We start from the raw sequence: 20,117 nt of genomic DNA, 5'->3' as shown, positions 1-20,117 counted from the left end.
AAAAAGTGGTTTTGTGGGCTGGGCCCAAGGTCCCCGTGCTGTGTGCAGCCTAGAGACTTGGTGTCCTGTGTCCCAGCTGCTCCAGCTATGGCTTAAAGGGGCCAATGTAGAGCTCAGGCTGTGGGGTGAGCTTCAGAGGGTGCAAGCCCCAAGCCTTTGCATCTTCCACATGGTGTTGAGCCTGCAGGTGCACTGAAGTCAAGAATTGAGGTTTGGGAACCTCCACCTAGATTTCAGAAGATGTATGGAAATGCCTGGATCACCAGGCAAAAGTTTGCTGCAGGGATGGGGCCCTCATGGAGAACCTCTGCTAGGGCAGTGCAGAAGGGAAATGTGGGGTTGGAGCCCCCACACAGAGCCCCTACTGGGGCATCACCTAGTGGAGCTATGAGAAGAGGGCCACCATCCTCCAGACCCCAGAATTGTAAATCCACTGACTGCTTGAACTGTGCATCTGGAAAAGTTGCAGACACTCAATGCCAGCCTGTGAAAGCAGCCAGGAGGGAATAAATATGTACCCTGCAAAGTCACAGGGGCAGAGCTGCTCAAGACCATGGGAACCCACATTTTGCATCATGTGACCTGAATATGAGATCTGTAGTCAAAGGAGATCATTCTGGAACTTTAAAATTGACTGGCCCGCTGGATTTTGAACTTGCATGGGTCCTGTAACCCCTGTGTTTTGGCCAATTTCTCCCATTTGCAACAAGTGTATTTACACAATTCTGGTACCCTCCTTGTATCTAGAAAGTAATTAACTTGCTTTTGATTTTACAGGCTCATAGGCGGAAGGGACTTGCCTTGTCTCAGATGAGACTTTAGACTGTGGACTTTTGGGTTAATACGGGACTGTGGACTTTTGGGTTAATGCGGGACTGTGGACTTTTGGGTTAATGCGGGACTGTGGACTTTTGGGTTAATGCGGGACTGTTGGGAAGGCATGATTGGTTTTATAATGTGAGGACATGAGATTTGGAGGGGCCAGGGGCGGTATGATATGGTTTGGCTGTCTCTCCACCCAAATATCAACTTGAATTGTATCTCCCAGAATTCCCATATGTTGTGGAAGGGACCCAGGGGAAGGTAATTGAATCATGGGGGCCAGTCTTTCCCATGCTATTCTCATGATAGTGAATAAGTCTCATGAGAGCTGATGGGTTTATCCAGGTTTCTGCTCTTGCTTCTTCCTCGTTTTCTCTTGCCACCACCATGCAAGAAGTGCCTTTCACCTCCCACCATGATTTTGATGCCTCCCCAGCCATGCAGAACTGTAAGTCCAGTTAAACCACTTTTTCTTCCCAATCTCAGGTGTGTCTTTATCAGCAGCATGAAAACAGACTAATACACGGGGCCGTATAAGGCACAATACAGAGAGATATTTTAAGGTAAGGCAGGCAGGCTAAGCTTTCATTCGATTCAGTGCTTTCAAATGTTCATCACCATCTAATATACCAGGGACAAATTACCAAAATTTTACATAATAATAAAAAGCATATGAAGATAAGAATGGTGGAAACAGATTCTGGAAAATCAACTAATAAATCATTAACATATCTCCAGATTCTGTCCAAAAATATTGAAAAGATTCCTATCAGTCACAGTTGTTAACCACACTGAAATTGTCAGAATCTAAAGAAAGAATGAGGAGGTGAGATGTAAAATTAAAATGAAATAAGAAAAAGAGATGTGAAGTGGGGCTGATGTGAACTGAACATAGAGGGTTCATTTTAGAGGCTGTAGTAACTTAAGGCTGATTTACGGGATATTTTTCTCCCTGTATTTTGATGAACATCAATAAGCCTCCTTAACTTAAATTGAATAATATCATTTACTCATAGCTGTCACTCATAAGATTCTGTGGGTACATCTGAATCATCTCTGATTTGAAAAATATTATAGTTTCACTGTTATAATAAGAATAGCTATTACTATCAATCACAATTACCACCATTTTAATTATTCACAATCTTATGTAAGAGGGAAAAGTAATGAGATATTTCACCTTAAGATTCCTAGAAAGAAGTAAGATACTTAGAGGATGACTACCTGGAAATTAGAGTATTAGGTAATATCTGGAAAACCTTGAGTTAGTGGGAGTGAGTTAGGGAAGGAGAAGGACATGGTATTTCTATAGCAAAGGGACGCTCTACATCTTTAGTTATTTGACCTAAAGGAAGTCACTTACCCTCTCAGGGCTTGAGTTTTGTTATCTATAAATAACGGATTGACCTATGACTTGAATGGAGTCCTATCAGCTCTGTCCTGTGGTAAAGTTTGATTCTTTCTCATCTGCCTCAGCTTCAGAGTAGTGAATATTAAGATAAACTTTGTATTAAAGATATTCATCTGCCAATTTGTCCACTTGCAATGCCAATAACATTTTAATACTGGTCTCCATATTGATAAAAAACTTTTGCCTGTTTTTTCATGGGATGATAAGAGATACATTACATAATGTGTTTTATTGTCCCCATTATTTTTGTGAAACTGTGGCTTAGAGAAGTTAAGCAACTCACTCCCTGGTCACTCACCTCATGGAGCCATGAGTTAAAGTCAGATCTATGTGATGCCAAAGCACATGCTCCCATTGTGGCATGGCAGGGGACTAGTATGCCATAATTATAGAAAGATGGAAGCTGCATACTCTAAACTTGTGAAAATAAGTCTCTATATGAATTTTTAGCTAATGACCTAGAATGTATTCCATGAACCTAAACTGATACCTTCCTGGTCAGGGCTCTTGTCAAAGCGATTAGTCTTTTAAATGCTTCAACTGTCTAGCTTTTTTGAGAGAAGAACTTTCCTTTTGAAATTGTGTAGCACAATATCAATAGCATGTCTAATTTATTCCTGTTCTGGTTGGTTCCAAAACCTATATTGTGCACTGGGCATGCTGCTGTTGAAATATTTTACATAAAACTGATTCTGTAATAAAAAGCTAGCTACAAGAAAATTTAATTGAATCTTTCTTAAATATTTACTATTCAGAACAGGCACTTCATGAATTGCTAATTATTTTTTCAAGTAGTTTCTAATATTCCCCATATAATGTGCCATGTAATTTGGCTTTGTCAAATGACTGAAAATATAATTCATTAATTCTCTCTGTTTTCATTAGAAAGTCTCTTTGACACAGACTGGAGGAAAACAATAATGGTACTGGAACTGGGAGAGTTGTAGACACTGGATCCTCATTATAAATGTTCCTTGGGGGCTTGGTGGAACTACCTTCCAGTTCCTCACTGATTTGAGTATATCATATACAAATGTACTGCTTTTTTTAAACTTAACAATTCTCCTGTAGTTTCATATGGCACAGTTAAAAGTGAGGGCTTTACAGGCCAGGGATATCTCATTACAGACCTGGCTCAGACATTTACTGCATGACTTTAGACAAGTTATTTAACTTCACTATGCCTCAGTTACATATACAAAATGAGAATAACATTTATAAAAACTACCTCATGGGATTCCTATGAGGATCAAATGACTTAATGCCTATAAAGCATATAGAATAGTATCTGGTATACAATAAGCTCTTAATTAAAGGTATCTTGAATTGTAAATGGCTAGAATCTAAGACTTATTTATTTTGTATCTATACATTACAGCAAATAGTCTCCCCCACTTTTTAATGAGAAACTAATTTTCCTGAAGAACTAGAAAGAGAGTTGATGATGGTAGAAGGTACAGCAAATGAAGTTCCCGAGGGCTGAGAGATGGTGACACTGTTTCTGGCTCTATCTCTCTCGCCACTAAGACTCTTAGCAAATTCAGAGAGGACATAACTAACAATGTTACATCATCTGGAGATCTACAGTGTATTGCTGCCTCTTTTGTAATCTTTTTAGGATCTACAGAAGTGTTATTCCTTTGCAGATTGTTATTTATCCTCAAGGAACATTGTTTACAAAATGGAAAAAAAAACAGTATATTCTCTGGGCTATATTGACGGAATTAAGAGCAGTGTGATGTGACAGTTGATTTTAAGCAGTTCTGCCGGCAGTCTGCCTCAATTCCACTCCACACACTGACCATTCATGTCCTACATATCCTTCCTTAAGGTAAATTTCCCAGTACTACAGATAAAATGAGTAATTTAACTTAAAAATCACAGAGATGGACCGCGTGCAATGGGGCTCTAAATGACACAAACGGTCTTTCTGTGAGAAATCTATAGATTAAAGCCAGTGATAGCCTGGCCTGTGAAACAGAAGAACATAAGGTCTTTCACCAAAAAAATTAACATCATTGATTGATATTGATTGCAATAACACTAGGGGCTTGGGCCTATATTAGGTATAATAAAACCGGAGAGTGACTAATCAGTTCAAGTCACCAGCCCTGAGCCCTTTCCCTTATGGAGTAGGAAAAAATAAACCCAGAGTGACCTTGATTCTCTTCTACAGCCTAGCGGACTGAGCAGGCAAATGCTCTCCTTGGCATGTCAAGGAGAAAACTCTTCTTTTTTTCTTGACCCAGCCACTCAATGAGGAGAGAATTACTCACCTGGAGTCAATGATCCCTACAGCTGCCAGCAAAGCAGCATTCCTATGAAGCTCTGAAAGCACTACAAAACATTTGCCAGAAGAAGCAGGGAGGAGTAGCAGCTGTTCTGGGACCAGAAGACCACCGCCTCTCCACCCTTTGGCAGCTTCTTAGATAGGCTGATCTGGGATTCTCTGCCACACCACAGCAGGTGGGAGAGTCAGTTTCTTTCTTGTTTCTTAACATGACGTTGTCAGGTGGCAAATCTGTGATGGGGGTAAAGTTGGTTCTGAGTAAGGTTGGCAAATAAAGTACAGAACACGCCCATTTACATTTGAATTTCAAGTAAACTTTTTTTAGTATAACTATATGCTGTTGGGACATACTTACATTAAAAATGTATTTGTTCTTCATCAAAATCAGATTTAACTTGGCATCCTGTATTTTTATTTGCCAAATCAGGCAACCCTAGTTCTAAGGTCTCTTGTATCCTATTTCTCTCTTTCCCCACTTACCAGGCTCTATTCCTTCACCCCTCTATCTGGTCCTCAGGGCCCTGGAATATAAGATTTGAATAAGGAAAACCACAAAATATAGAATTAACCAACAAAGTTTGATTCAGCACAGTGCTACTGCAGGGAATATAAAAGAAACAATGAATATTATCTAGTCCCTGCCCTCATAGCTTTTTTTAGAACGAAAAAATTTGATTGAGGCTAAGTAAAATTGCTCAGGTCCACATCTCATTCTGCATGTTTCAATGCAAATAGAGGGCAAGTGGCATCATTAGAAACTCAAATGGCTTTTGCTTCCATATAAACCTAGAGACACATCCTCAGGCACTAAATCTCTGTTACTGTAACTCAATTCACAATACAATTCACCAATTGTAATTTTCTACCAAGTGCATAATGATATATAAAATGCAAGTAAATGGCAAGATGATTCACAACACCAACAGAACTCAAAAGATATGAGCACTTACCATGGAGCTGGGAGCACATTACTATATACACCAGCTGCTGAGAGGCAGATACTTTGCCTATTTAAAAATTATAAATTCTCCTGTTTTGTGGAGTGAGGAAGGCTTTACAGCTCAGCCTCAATGGAATTATGAAAATAGCTACTTTGCTATTTATTTCTTTAAACAAATTATCTTGTATACATTAACCAGCCATATGGATTTCTGTAAACCCTCTCCTGATGCAACTCACCTATCACTCATACCACTGCCAGATTCATAAAAGGAGAGGAAATGGGGGAAGGTTTATCTGGAACATTCTGGCCTCATTCCTAGGTATCCCATCTGAAGGGCCTCAGAGAGGTAGGTTGACAGTGAGTTATACTTCACTAATCTCCCTCCCTTGAATCCAGACATTCAGATCTGCCTGAGAAGTCCCGAAAAGCATTTGGATGTAATGTAAAAGATTCATTTTCCATTTTAGTAAGACTATGTGTTCCAGATTCCAACAAACATTTTGGTAATTTCCATCAAATAACCAACTAATTCTGTCTGTATATTTTGGGGTGGGGGCAGTAGTGGTGGTGGTGAAGAAATCAGTCAAACCAATTTTCACATTGCACTGGCTGGGATATACACAGACTCTGCTCCCTACCAGTATCATCTCTCTACTTCACACTTCTTTTAAATTAGTAGGCACCTTCCTACTCATGTATGTTCCTCCTTGCTCTTAGTGCAGTAGAGGGGAATATACCACTAACTCTTATAGAGTATAATATGTTGTTAAGTATGAAAGGGCATAAATCAAGCATATACATATGGTGACCAACTGTTCAGACTGGCAGTGGTTTCCTAGGACATGGGACTGAAAAAGCACCCACACACGCAGACACACAGACACACACACACACACACACACACAGAGTGCAGGACCTGCAAAATAAACATTACTAAAGCTTTTAGAGTTTAACATTTCAAGCCATTTAATTTTTTTTTGAAATCTACTAAAATGTAAGGTAGTTAAAAAAAACCATTACAGCAACTGGGAATTATACGTAGAAGGCCACAAGAAGCAAGGGCATTTGTAGGCTCTTATTTATATGTGTTTTTCTTTCTAACAGCTGCCAATCCTCCAAGTCAGGAAATATTTACACATGTTCTAGACATCTTCCTGATGGTATGAGACTCTCTTGAAGCCATCCTTATACTTGGCCATGCCAATAACACTACAGCAAACTACAGTACCCAGAGAAAAAATATACTCTTTCAAGCTTCCTAAATGACTCATTCAGCAGAAAGTAATAAAAAAGTAAGGCTAATATTTCCATCCTTTGGAAATATTTATCTCTACACAGTGCCACCTTTTTATAGTCAGAATAGAAAGTTACTTAGGTGGTATAATTTTGAAAGGCCAACCTGTCTCCAGCATTGGCTTAACAGGGTGTCATTACTCAGTCCTTTCCATCAAGGCACATCTGCAGAGAGCCCCTGTAAAAATAGTCATTCAGGAGGGGGGATCACTTTTGCACATACCTTTTTAGTTCCAGAAGAAATTGTGTCAAGTACCCATATGTATAAGGTATTGTGCTAGTCCCAAAGAGATTACAAAGGTGATTAAGATAGATTTTTTGGACACAGCCAATGTTTCTCATAACATCTACTTGTAGAATGATAATACTACTAATAAAAGGAGTATATGAGTGTGGGCAACAGAAAATACACAAAACAGTCTGCATTGAAATTTCTGCTTGCCATTTATCCCTTATGCCCTGCTGTCTAATACGTACAATGCACTTTACTAGGTATTCTAAGAGTAGATTTGAAATGAAACAGTCCAGGTTCCTGCCCTTAAAGAAATTCATGAACTAAAGACTAACGAATTCTTAGGCATCCACCCCAAGCTTTGTAACTGGTTTTCTACTGTCATTGCAACACTTTGTTTTGTGGAAAGGTGGGAGGAATTCAGCTGCTTGCAAAATTCTTGTAGAGGTTAACCACCAGGAAAGTCTTAAAGCTGTAATTTCTGTTCAAACCTGCATGCTCATCTGATGAAAACAATATAAGAACAATTTTACTTAAATAGCACACCTTGTATTTACCTCCTCACCTGCAAACCCCTACTGTTTCCATACACCTGCTTAACTCTCTGCCTTTGCCACCCTCTAACCTTCCAAGCTATAGCCACTTAGACCTACATGTAATTTATTCAGCCCAGGCTCTGGGATCTCAGTTCTCAGGCAGGAAACAAATGAGGGTCCCCTAAGTTTAACATATTTTAATATTCACTAATGTTTTCAGAAATACATTCATTAGAAAATACACAAATTGTTTTTTAATGTGTTGATTTTTAAAATTCCTACCAATCAGAAACCAATCATCTACAAGGGAAGCACTAACTTTCAATGATCTTTTGTTGTTTCCCTCTTTTCCAGGGCTCCCAGTAGAAGCAATAAAACAGGAAAAACACCCTTGCCTCAGAGATAGGCCCCTGCCCACAAGAAGAAAGTGAAGAGGTTGACAGTAAATACTTCTCTACCTTCTCATGGCTTCCAGGAGTCTGAGTAGAAATTTAGTCCTGAGCTTTGAGTATCCTGTAAAGACTATCTGCTTGTCCACATCCATTTCTGAAATCTATTACATTCCAGAAAAAGACCCTAAGACTAGACTGTCTTAGTGCCCATCATGAAGGAAACAAATATGTTGGAGGAACACATCATTAATGATCTTCATTACCGACCTCAGCTCATCAGTTTCTTGTAAATTTTTGCACTTGGGCAGATTGTTTTTTCAATTGGCTAATCTAATTGAATGTTTTTTGACTTTGGTTTATATCTGTTGAGCTGAATATACTATATTATGATTAAGATACAGACCTGGGGCCAAGCAAATTTTAGTTTAAATCCTGATTTTGCAAGGCAATATCTTAGCTTTGTGAACCTATTCAGTAACTCAGGTTCTTGAATCCTGTTTCCTCGTTTGTGAGATGGTAGGATGATGAAAACAATGGTAGCTACCTCATAATGCTCTTATGAGCTGTAAGCACTCAGTAAATGTTATCCATTTTTAGAACATTGAGGTCACTATCTCTAAAGCGACTAATATTTAAATCTTCATCTTTTTCTCACCCAGTTCAAACACTCAATAATTTTATTTATTTTATTTTTTTTCTTAGAGTCAAGAAAAGCTGTCTTTCTCTGAAGACTCTTAGACTTCTCCTTTTAGATCATGGTGGTATTTTTGTTTTGTTTTGTTTTCTCTTCAGAGTTAATGATTTATACAAAATGTTACTGGCAGTGCTTAGAATATAATCAATCTTCTTTCCCTCAGGGGACCCTGAACGATCTAACCTTCTTTCCCTAGTCATAAAGGGACTCTGCCTAAGAAGGACAAACCCAAAAGGAGCTTTCTTAGTTTTCTAACACAAATTACACATAAACTACCATCATATCATAATTTCTCCAATTGAAATAACACAAAATTCACACTTCATTTTCCCTCTCTTTATGCTCTGGTAGAGGAGGAATTTATTACAACCTGGGTGTAGGTGAGCAGGAAAAAATAAAACTGCACTATAAATATCTGTTTATGTCTTTTTATATTCTTTGATATTTTAATTTAGTCTTACTGATAAGTTTCTTTTTAGGAGCCTGCCTTCAGAGTAGCCTCAGCACCATAAAATTGTAAGAGCTTCCATTTTTCTTTTGACACCCTCAGAGAGCTACAGCAGCACATTAATCTCCAAGTGCGATTTTGGCACCACCCACACAACTACCTTAGACACAGATGCACAAGTATGGTAGAATGTTGGAAGTCCTAAAATCAAGTTAGGACTATTCTTATTTCAAGAGTAGCAACTGTTGAAGTGCTATTTTCCAAAGAGTGTTTCATGAAATGTGATGAGGACCTAGTTAACTAGTTTTTAGTGGTCAACTACTAGACGATAAACTAAAGCAAGAACTCTTAATACTTCAACCACCTTAACAGAATTTACTCTGAAAATCTGACCATAATTATATAACTCTCTCTCTATATATATATAGATATATATACACACACACACACACATACATACATACGTATATATGCAAAAGCAAAATAAAACAAAATTTGCTTTTTGATACATTAAAGAGTACATTATTACTTCTAACACTGCCCAGCCCACCCTCATCACTCTATAAAGTGGTTTATAAAATATTGTACAGATAAATTTTCCTAGGACTAATATATTAAAAATAGTATTAAATATATAAGCTTAGCAGCACTTAGGCAATTTTGTATGCCTATTTTTAAGTAACTGCACTGTTTCCCCACGGAGATTTATACTTACATTTCATAAAGATTTTCATAATTGGGATGTTTTTATCTGGCAAAGCCACCATGCTATAAGGAATTTATTAGTTTTGGCTTTTGTTTAGAAATGTGTATTTGTCTCCAAATATTTAAATTTATTTTTCCTGCTCCTGGAACAACTTTATAACAATCAACTGGATTAAGCATCTGCAGAAATGACATAATACATTTTGTGTTACCCCAATACACCAAATACATAATTTGAATTACTTCCCTATATATATCTGTGAACATATTAAGCAGATTAGAGTAGTTGTGAAAAATAATTATGACCTCTTGGGAGCAAAAATCCCATGACATTTACTTTCCCCTTTCATACCTGTCAGCTACCAACTGCTTCATCCTCCCTCAAGATTTATTGGGAAACAAAAGAAAATTTTGGTATAACATATTAAGAAAAAGTCAAGCCTGCAACTCAGAGGCCTGGATTCTATTCCACAGTTGGAGAGTTGTCACGGCCAAGATAGAAATATTCCATTTTTCTCCAAGGCCTGTAAGCCTCAGCAATTTCCACTAATTTGGTCCCCTGAGTCTCAATTTATTTAGCCTATGCTGTTTTTTTCACCCCCATTGCAAATATTCAACCTGTTTTCTTATTGAGGAGAAACTTGTTCTTGGAGTTTCATTCTTTAGAAGCTTCATTAGACTTTCTACATCCAGGAACAAAAACAAAAAAAACTATGTCCCAATTTCCTTTTTTCATTTTTTCCAATCTCTCTCATTCCTTTCCATTACCCATCACTCCCTCTTCAAATAAAGTGGTCACGGTCATACAGAAAATACTTCCTTCCTTATCTCTACTAAAACTAACTTAATAAAAATGACCGCTCCTAAAAAATGTATTCTGATCATTCTAACTAGCACCTAGTATGTAACATGGTACTTGGGACATAGTGTGCATTCAATAAATGTATTTTTTAAATTTTTATTACAGAATGATTTACTCATTCAAAGCAATGTTATTTAATAAATAAATTTAATGTTTTCTATGCTAGAGCAGCTTGAGAGTTCCTTAAGAAAGACCAATCCCTACCTTTGAGGCACATTATCACAATGTCACAGGATGAAGGTGGAACCAAGACATAGCTCTGGACTTGTGGCACTGTACTATGAAGACACAATAGCCTAGTATGCCTGTGGCCTCAATTCAGCTTCAGCTTCAGCTCCTGCTTCAGAAACTTGCAATGTATAATGAAATGCATAGTGCTATGTGCTTTAAGGGTGCTCAAGCATTATTTGTTGGCTGACTTAATTAAGCTATATTTGCAAAATGGCAAGGATGTGAGGAAACTTTCCTACCTAAAAATAAAGCATTCACAGTGGTAGACATTTGGTAGGCAAATAAACAGTATAATTTCAGCCTAAAAGGAAAAATACTCAAACCCCCATCCAATAGGCCTAGTGGCTAGGCAACCCAAATGTCAGCACTGTGTTTCTGAAATGTAATTTAAAATATCATAAATTGTATGTCATCAACTTTGAGGACAATATTCCTTTCCTTCCTTTCCATTCCCATTCCCTACACCAACTTCAAATCCAGAAAATATAACTAATAAACATAAATCTCACCTGTCTGGTGAGGTTTGCAAGTAAAAGCAATGTGTCAGGCGGTGATTTATAAAACCAAATTTAAGGGTGATGCATTGTTTTGAAACGAAATTTCCATATTTAATGGTATACTTTCAGAGTGCAAACAACTCAGGAATTTGCTCCTGACTGTGACCTTCATATACCTCACTTAATCTACTGACCACCAAGAGACAGATGACTCCTGTGATCTCTTTCAAGGATGGATGCTTACGTATGGCCATGGTCTGTTTTTAGGTGTTAGAACAATAAGAAACTTGGGGTGGTCCCTTTCTTCCACCAGCATTTAACTGAGTTTCAACTAGGCATCAGCATACATGGCAATTAGGCTCTATGCCCAACTGTAGAAGTTTACTCTATTTCAGGTGAATTTTTCCTTTGCTTGAAATGGTTGCCTTGAATCCTTTCCCATTCCTTTTTCTGTCCTCACCACCTGCAAATGGTAACGTAGGAGTAGGTGATTGATATTAGGGGTGTAGTCAAGACCTCATGAAGGGCCAAGGCAAACTCATTCATTCTGGATATCCAATTCATTGTCTCACCTCACTAGTATTATGCTTAACAAAATAGAGTTAGATAACATAACATATAATGAAGCATTCCTACCTTCCCAATATAGCAGCTACCCAGTTTTACATTCACATTGAGTGTCTTATTAGTTACTGAGCTAAAAATTAGGTCTCACTATCAGGTGGTGAAACAGAAGAAAGAATAGAAAAACACGTTAAAAATAATTTTATTTGGTAAAAAGTGAAACTACTCCAGCTAATAGCCAATAATCAACTTCTACTGTGTAAGGTGGAGAAGCGACAACAGGATTACTATAATTGTGCTGATGACAGTAAGAATAAGAATAGATTACATTTTACTGAGTGCCAGGCACTGTGCTAGGTGCAATATCTCAGAGCCAGAAGAAAGCCTGGAGATTATTGAGTCTAATACTTTTGTTTTATTGTTGAAGAAATGGGCCCAGAAAGTCAAGAGACACGTTTACTGTCAGTTACTGGGAGAGTCAGGTTGCCACCTCCAACTTTGCCACCCTAGAGGTCTTGGTCTCTTTCTTAATACTATGGTCTTTCTGTGTCTATTGCTCTTGGGGAAATTACTTTTTTTTAATAGTACCATTAAAAATGAGTTCCAACCTATTTTCTTTTTTCCAATATGGCCTCACATGGTCAAATACTAAACATTCCTCCAATTAAAATGACGACCCATAAACTATGAGACTAGCAGTTAAAGGTGACGAGAAAACTATGTTCTCTAACTCTACTGGGGCAAAAAAAGGGAAGACCAGTACTTTCTCTCCTAAAAAGAGAGAAAAATAGAACCCACAATTTCAAGTGAGGTTTGAACTGGCAGGGGGTGGGAGAGGGTGAGAGGATAGGCATCTAATTAGAGGAAAAAGAAGGAAAGGAAGAGGATTACAATAGTAGTGTGAAACTCAGCCTTCATTTCAATGTGCACAGACTTCAGCAGACAGCTGGAAACCTGCCAGGGAACGAGGCCTTGGAAACAAGCTGGAAGACATTGGAGAGACTTTAACCAAAACAAACTCCAGCAGGGGATGTGGTTGGCAGCACTGAAAAAGCAAAGGACTCTATGAGTCACTCTGACATTAATCTTGAATGGTATCATGCTTCTATTTTGCAGTACAGGTTATTTATGCAACATTTGGTACTGTCTAATACACACATATATATAAAATATGTAAAATATACATACAGATATATATGTTCTGTACTTAAATATTATATTACAGACATTAGAAAAGAAAAAATCCAATATCTCACTATTTTAATCGTTAATTCACCATTTTTTATCTGCATATTTTAACATAGCTGTAATCGGGGCACAAATATAATAAGGAATATTTTACTTAAGATCTTAAGCATAGTTCTATGCTGCTAGATAACTTCATAAATATTGCTTTATAGGACAATGATATATTAACTGGTTAAAAAGTAATTTACTTCCATCTTTTTAAACTGTTGTAATTGAACTTTTAAAAAATAATAGCAACAATATTGATGGCAATAACTGCCGTTTAACAGGTATTTACCATATTCCGAATATTATAAATGTGTATATATATGTATATTGTTTTGATATTTTATAGCACCTCCCAAGGTAGGTATTATTAGTCCCATTTTATAAATAAGGAAACTTAAACTTAGGTTAAGTGACTTGCTCAAGGTTATAGCTAGTTAATGGCTAAGTAAGCACTGAAAGGCACACCCTTTTTTCGCCACAATATGCTACTTTTCTTCTGCAATGTATATCTACATGTTTTTCTATGTCTGGGATGCTTATCATATATTTCCAAAAGAATTATTGGTGTAAAGAGGATAAACATTTTTAAAGTGTTTATTTACATACTCCCAGATTGTTTTCCATGAGGGTATTGTCAGTGGATAGCACCACCATCCCAAATATTTTTATAGTAATTAGAGGTAGAAAAAAAGAGGTAAAGTCAATGAGTGACAGAGGGAAATCATTCTGGTGTAAATAAAGTTTCTGTAAACATCTATCTTCTGTAACAAAGAAGTTTGTACTTGGAAGAGCTGATGTTAGAAATTGTTCTCTATCTCTGGATCTGAGTAGGTACACAGAAAGTTCTTAGGATTTATAAATGTGTACAGGAGGATCTAGCATATGGTAGATTCTTCATGAAGAGTCAGTTAAAAGGAATTAACATGGACTTTTTGCTTTTGATGAAGTGAAAGTTGGAAAGTGTGCCACATCCACCCTAACAACAAGAATAAGCTGAATAATCTAGGTAATCATAACTTTTCTTCAATCTAGAGAGAAGTCTCAAGGAAACCAACTAGCCTGAGGTCTGGAGAAAGACAAGCACCTGCAAAAAGAGATGGGACATGAGCACTAGCTCACCTGTGGCTGTAGAGGGAAGACAAGGTCACAACGGAAGCAGGTATAAAGAATTCAACTAAATTTTTCTTTGTTTTTTAATTTTTGTGGGCACATAATAGGTGTATATATTTATGAGGTGCATGAGATATTTTGGTTACAAGCATGCAAATTTTTAGTGAATTACTAAAGAGCAAATGTGGGTTAGCATGAGAGTATAGAACTCTTGGAAGCCATGGACACAGGATAAATTTATACAAACATGCAGATTTATGGTACAGGTCTGATGGAGATGAGAAGCCACTGCAGTGGGAAAGGTAGGAAACCAGGTCCAGTTCCTTTCCCTTTCACGAATAAAAGTCTTAAGCCCTAGGGAAAAGGCAGCAAAGTGTATTCTCCCCAGGGTAAAGATGAAGACCTACTGCAGCTGGGGAAAGGTAAAAAAAAAAAAAGTCCTCCAGTTCTGGGGGAAGGGCAAGAATTAGTTGTGGGCCCAAACACTTAGAAGTATCCTACCACTAGAAGAGGGAAAGGATAACTAAGAAAGTCTCACTCCTGTGACACAGAGGCCCAGGATCTTACAAGACTGAGGTCGAAGCAGAAAAACAGCATTTCTACCTGCCCACACCACTAGGCCAATGAGCACTTAAGAAGAAGCAATAGCTGTATACCATTAGGGGAGGGCAACAGCATGCAGCGAGAACCTCTTTGAAGCACAGATACACAGGGAAGATGGAAAGTTGAGAAAAGAACAGGGATATTAAGAAAAACTCTCCAGAAGACCAACCCCCACATATGCACAAGGTATTAGAGGAATCTGAAACTGGTAGTGAACTGAGAGTAAATATATCAACAACATAATTCAAATGTAGTTTATCTTCTTATTAGATTGAGTGAATGCCGATATAAACAACCTAGCTGAAAAAGTGTGCCCATGTCAAGAAATAAATACTATTTACTTTAATTTCTACTGTTCTACATACTATGTCATTTAAACAAAAATTGTGAAATAAAGCAAAATAAAAAACATTCTCAAGAGACAAAGCAATCAACATAACCAGCCTCAGAGATGACTTAGATGTTGAATCCATCAGACAGAGAATTTAACATAACTATGATTAATGCATGAAATGCTTTAGTGAAAAATATGAAAAACATGAATAGACAAATAGGGGATTTCAGTACACATGTTAACTATTAAAGAGTCAGGTAGAAAAGCTAGAAATGAAAAACAGTAATATAGTTGAAGAATGTCCTTGACAGTCTCATAAGTAGACTTGAAACAGCTGAGAAAGGAATCAGTGAAAGTGAAGATAGAAAAAAAAATTGATCAAAACTGAAATGCAAAGAGAAAAAAAAGAATGAAACACACACAAACACACTCCAAAACAGAGCATTTAAGAACTGAGGGATAATATCAAAAGGCCTAACACATATGAAATTGGATTTCCAAAAGAAGAAGAAAGCAAATAGAGTAGAAAAAATATTTGAAAAGATAAAGGCCAAAAATTTCTCCCAAATAATGAAATATGTCAAACCACATGTCCAGGAAGCTAAGCGAACCCCAAAGATCTCTAACCATTATCTCAGATAAATATCCTTTCAACACACACACACACACACACACCTCCAGACATTTCATATTTAAACTGCTGAAAAACAAAGACAAAGAGAAAAATCTTAAAGGAAGCCAGAGACAAAATATAAAGGAGCAAAGGTAAGAATTACAGCAGACTTCAGAAACTATGCAAGTCTGAAGACAAATTGGCATGTTTAAACTGCTGAGAGAAAGAAAAAAATAATAACTCTCAATCCACAATTTTATACACAGTGTGAATATCTTTCAAAAATGAAGGAGAAATTAAGACTTTTCACACAAAAGCAGATAATTCATTATCCAGAAACCTTGGACTATAAGAAATATTAGAGGAAGTTTTTCAGGCTTAAGTTCTACATCCCAGAGAGAAAGTTGGATCTACACAAAGAAATGAAGATTCCAGAAATGGTTAAAATGAAGATAAACATAAAAGACTCTTTCTGACTTTTAATTGCTGTAAAAGATAATTGATTAGCTAAATTTTAAAAATAGTAGTAGTGAAAACAGGGAAAAGAGTAAGTATAGGGAAAGTACAGTAGTTTTGTGGGTTTCTAGCATATGTAAAAGCAAAATGCCTGACAGCCATAACCCTAGTACACCAGTTGGGAAACCACACAGTGAAGAGGTAGAATACTCCTTGAATCTAGACAGTGATTAGTTTAAGATGTACATTGAAAATCTTGATTGTGGTGGCAGTTATATGACTGTATGCATTTGTCCAAACTCATAAAGTTGTACACTTAAAAGAGTTAATTTTACCAAATATATATTATATCCCAATAAACTCTGAGTTTTAAAAAAGGACATTCACATGCATAACTTACCTTTTTACCCTCTTACTTTTCTTCTTTTGGTGCCATCACAGTTCATTATCACATGAATGATAATGAGTAGCTATCTTTCTGTGTTGTCTAATTTTAACCTTGCTTCTTACTTTATATGACTCTGAGCTTTTATTTCTCACATCTGGTGCCTCTATACATTTGAATCAGAACAAGTATACACACACACTTACACACACACCCTAAGGAACTAAAATGTGCATAGAGCCACGGAGACTGTAAATGTACCATAAATATTCTGTCTATGTATAAGATGTAGGTATCTATGTATAAGGTGGCAAAACTGACCTAGATCACACAAATATTAAGTAATCATTCAGTACAGGATGCAATTGAGGTAGCATAAGCAATATATTTCAGTCTATATCATATCACCCTCTATAGCTTATTGGTTCTGTTAATAGATATGATCAAAATGGTTTGAAAAGATTTGGTCATGAATACTAGCATTCCCTCTGTTCCCTATATTCACCAAGGTTCTTTCTGTTTTTAAGACCTGTCCACATGCTATTTCTACTACTCAGTTTCTATGCTATGGGTGCTTTATTTAGTTTATTATTTTATTATTTTTATTTTTTAAGCGCTAAGGTCTTGCTCTGTCACCCAGACTGGAGGGCAGTGGTGTAAACATAATCCACTGCAGTCTCAAGCACCTGGGCTCAAGTGATCCTTCTGCCTTAGACCCCTGAGTAGTTAAGACTACAGGCGCACACCCACTGCACCTGGCTAACTTTTTCTTTTTAATTTTTTTGTAGAGATAGGGTCTTGTTTTGTTGCCTAGGATCATCTCAACTCTGGCTTCAAGCAATCCTCCTGCCTTCATCTCTCAAAGTATTGGGATTACAGGAGTGAGCCACAGCAGCAGGCCCTATAGGAGCTGTTGTGCAAAGTTTAAAAAGCATCCTCCATTCCTACCTGGGCAGATGAATAAGAAAAGAAGCCCCTCTGGGTAGATGTAGTCCCAAAGTTGCAAGACTTGGCAAGAAAAAAGGCACCCTTTTCTGAACTAGAAAGAAGCCCCTTCCTCTGGGCTTATACCAGGACACCTCTACACAACCTATATGTAGAGGACCTGTGATCAGTCTGCTGTAAGGATCAGCCTAAGGACAGTAATCCAGTTTTTGAGCAACAGGCCTGGGCAAAAAGAGCACTGCAATTATATAGAACATTATACAAGATTGAGAAAATGTCAATTCCCCATATTAGAGAGTAGAAAGGTACCTGATCAGTGTGATACGGCTACAAAAGCACCCCATCCCCAAACCAGCCCTTAACACTGTCCATACCTCCACCTAGAATATATTAACATCATCCTCTACAACCACACCTTTTCTTGGTTACCTCATATTTATCCTCCTGATATCAGTTTAATGGTCACTTTCCCTTTCCAGGGAGTGGGAGATCAACACTGACCTTTCAATCTAAATTAAGCCCCCTTGCTTTATGCTTTTATATCACTAAGAATTTTCTTACAGATCTTATATTACAGTTGCAATTACAATCATCCCTCAGTATCTGTGGGGGACTGGTTTCAGGGCCTCCCGTGAACACCAAAATCGGGGCATGCTCAAGTCCCTGATACATAATGGCATAGTAATTTTTTTGCATATAACTTACACATATCCTCCACTATAATTTAAGTGATGACTAGATTACTTATAACATTTAATTCAATGTAAATGCTATATAAATAGTTGTTACACTTTATTGGTTAGGGAATAATGACAGGAACAAAAGTCTGTACATTATGCATTTTTTAAATTTTTGATACAATGTTGGTTGAATCCATGGATGTGGAACCCACAGATACAGAAGTATACAGTTATTTGTGTGTTTACTTATGTAATGCATGGCTCCCCCAACAACCCCCACACATATAACATATACATACTTACTCACATATATTTCTCAACCATAAGCCCCAAAAGAGAAGGGACCTTATCTGCTTTGTTCATCATTTTATTCCCAGAGACTATCACAGCATCTGCACATACTTAGTGTTTAATAAGTAATCACTAAATAAATTCATATTTTTTCTTGTTAGATTCTTTAGCAAATTTTATCACACGTGCACACTCAAGTACACAGTATGATATAGAATGTTATGAAAACATTCCTTTTAATAACATTCAGTTTTCAGTTGAATGTGAGTAATTAGAATGGTATGGATGTATACTATAAGACAAGTGATATCTTATTTGGGTATATCTTATCTGAATTACTTCAATTTTCCATTGGTGACTTTATTTTCTGCTTATTTTTAGATGTTATGTTTGGTTGGTTGGTACACTATAGATTAGCCAATCCATTACTTTTGTGATAATAAACAGTAATTCTTACAGGTGTCACTGGGCTATCTAATTTGATTTATCTCCCAAAGTGAAATGCCATATTCTGGCATTATGTGACTTGCAGTGTCTAACTCACAATCTTTGTTGTCATTAGAAGATGAAGAATGAATAAATAATATAAGTCAACTTACCAAATAGATTCTGCCATAAGTACCAAGGCCAATGGTTTTATCTAGTGAGAATATTCCAGTTGGATCCTGCAAAAAAGTAAAACAAAAATTGTTAATCTTCTTAGGAAATTAGGCGAGCATTCAACTATCTTTTTTTAAATATATACTTTAAGTTCTAGGGTACATGTGCACAACGTGCAGGTTTGTTGCATATGTATACATGTGCCATGTTGGTGTGCTGCACCCATTAACTCGTCATTTACATTAGGTATATCTCCTAATGTTATCCCTCCCTCCTCCCCCAACCCCACAACAGGGCCCGGTGTGTGATGTTCCCCTTCCTGTGTCCAAGTGTTCTCATTGTTCAATTCCCACCTATGAGTGAAAACATGCGGCATTTGGCTTTTTGTCCTTGCAATAGTTTGCTGAGAATGATGGTTTCCAGCTTCATCCATGTCCCTACAAAGGACATGAACTCATCCTTTTTTATGGCTGCATTCAACTATCTTAAGTGGTATTTCCAATCTGCCTTGTTCTGTTAAAATTTACATGGGAAGAACCTAAATGTCATTTACCAAAAGAATAGACATGTCACAATCTCCTTGAACTGACTATATTCATTTACAAAAAAGAATAAGCAGTATGGACATTAAGTAGTCGTGTAATTATTTATCATAAAACTGTAAAATGCACACAATTATGTAAGGCTGAGGCATATTAATGATGCAATTAGAAAGATAAAATAGAAATAAGTTCATTTATTTGCAATAGAAGTACTCTTTTAATATTCTTTTTTTTTTTTTTTTGAGACGGAGTTTCCCTCTTGTTGCCCAGGCTGGAGCGCAATGGCGCGATCTTGGCTCACTGCAACCTCTGCCTCCCGAATTCAAGTGATTGTTCTGCCTCAGCCTCCTGAGTAGCTGGGATTACAGGTGCATGCCACCACGCCCAGCTTATTTTGTATTT

The 20,117-nt window shown here is 37.1% G+C and overlaps 1 protein-coding gene across 1 annotated transcript in view; it reads right to left on the bottom strand.

Annotated features, from left to right (window-relative positions):
* Nucleotides 1-20,117, bottom strand: part of NRK (Nik related kinase) — a 135,644-nt gene that overhangs the window by 107,718 nt on the left and 7,809 nt on the right. The window contains exon 2 of the mRNA XM_055267555.2: nt 19,173-19,238. Coding sequence (XP_055123530.1) covers nt 19,173-19,238 — 66 coding nt within the window. The remainder of the gene's footprint in view (nt 1-19,172; nt 19,239-20,117) is intronic.

The sequence above is a fragment of the Symphalangus syndactylus genome, chromosome X (genome assembly GCF_028878055.3).
Source record: "Symphalangus syndactylus isolate Jambi chromosome X, NHGRI_mSymSyn1-v2.1_pri, whole genome shotgun sequence".
Lineage (NCBI taxonomy): Eukaryota > Metazoa > Chordata > Mammalia > Primates > Hylobatidae > Symphalangus > Symphalangus syndactylus.
The sequence above is the reverse complement of the archived record's forward strand: the minus strand, read 5'-3'. Positions and strand labels throughout refer to the sequence as shown.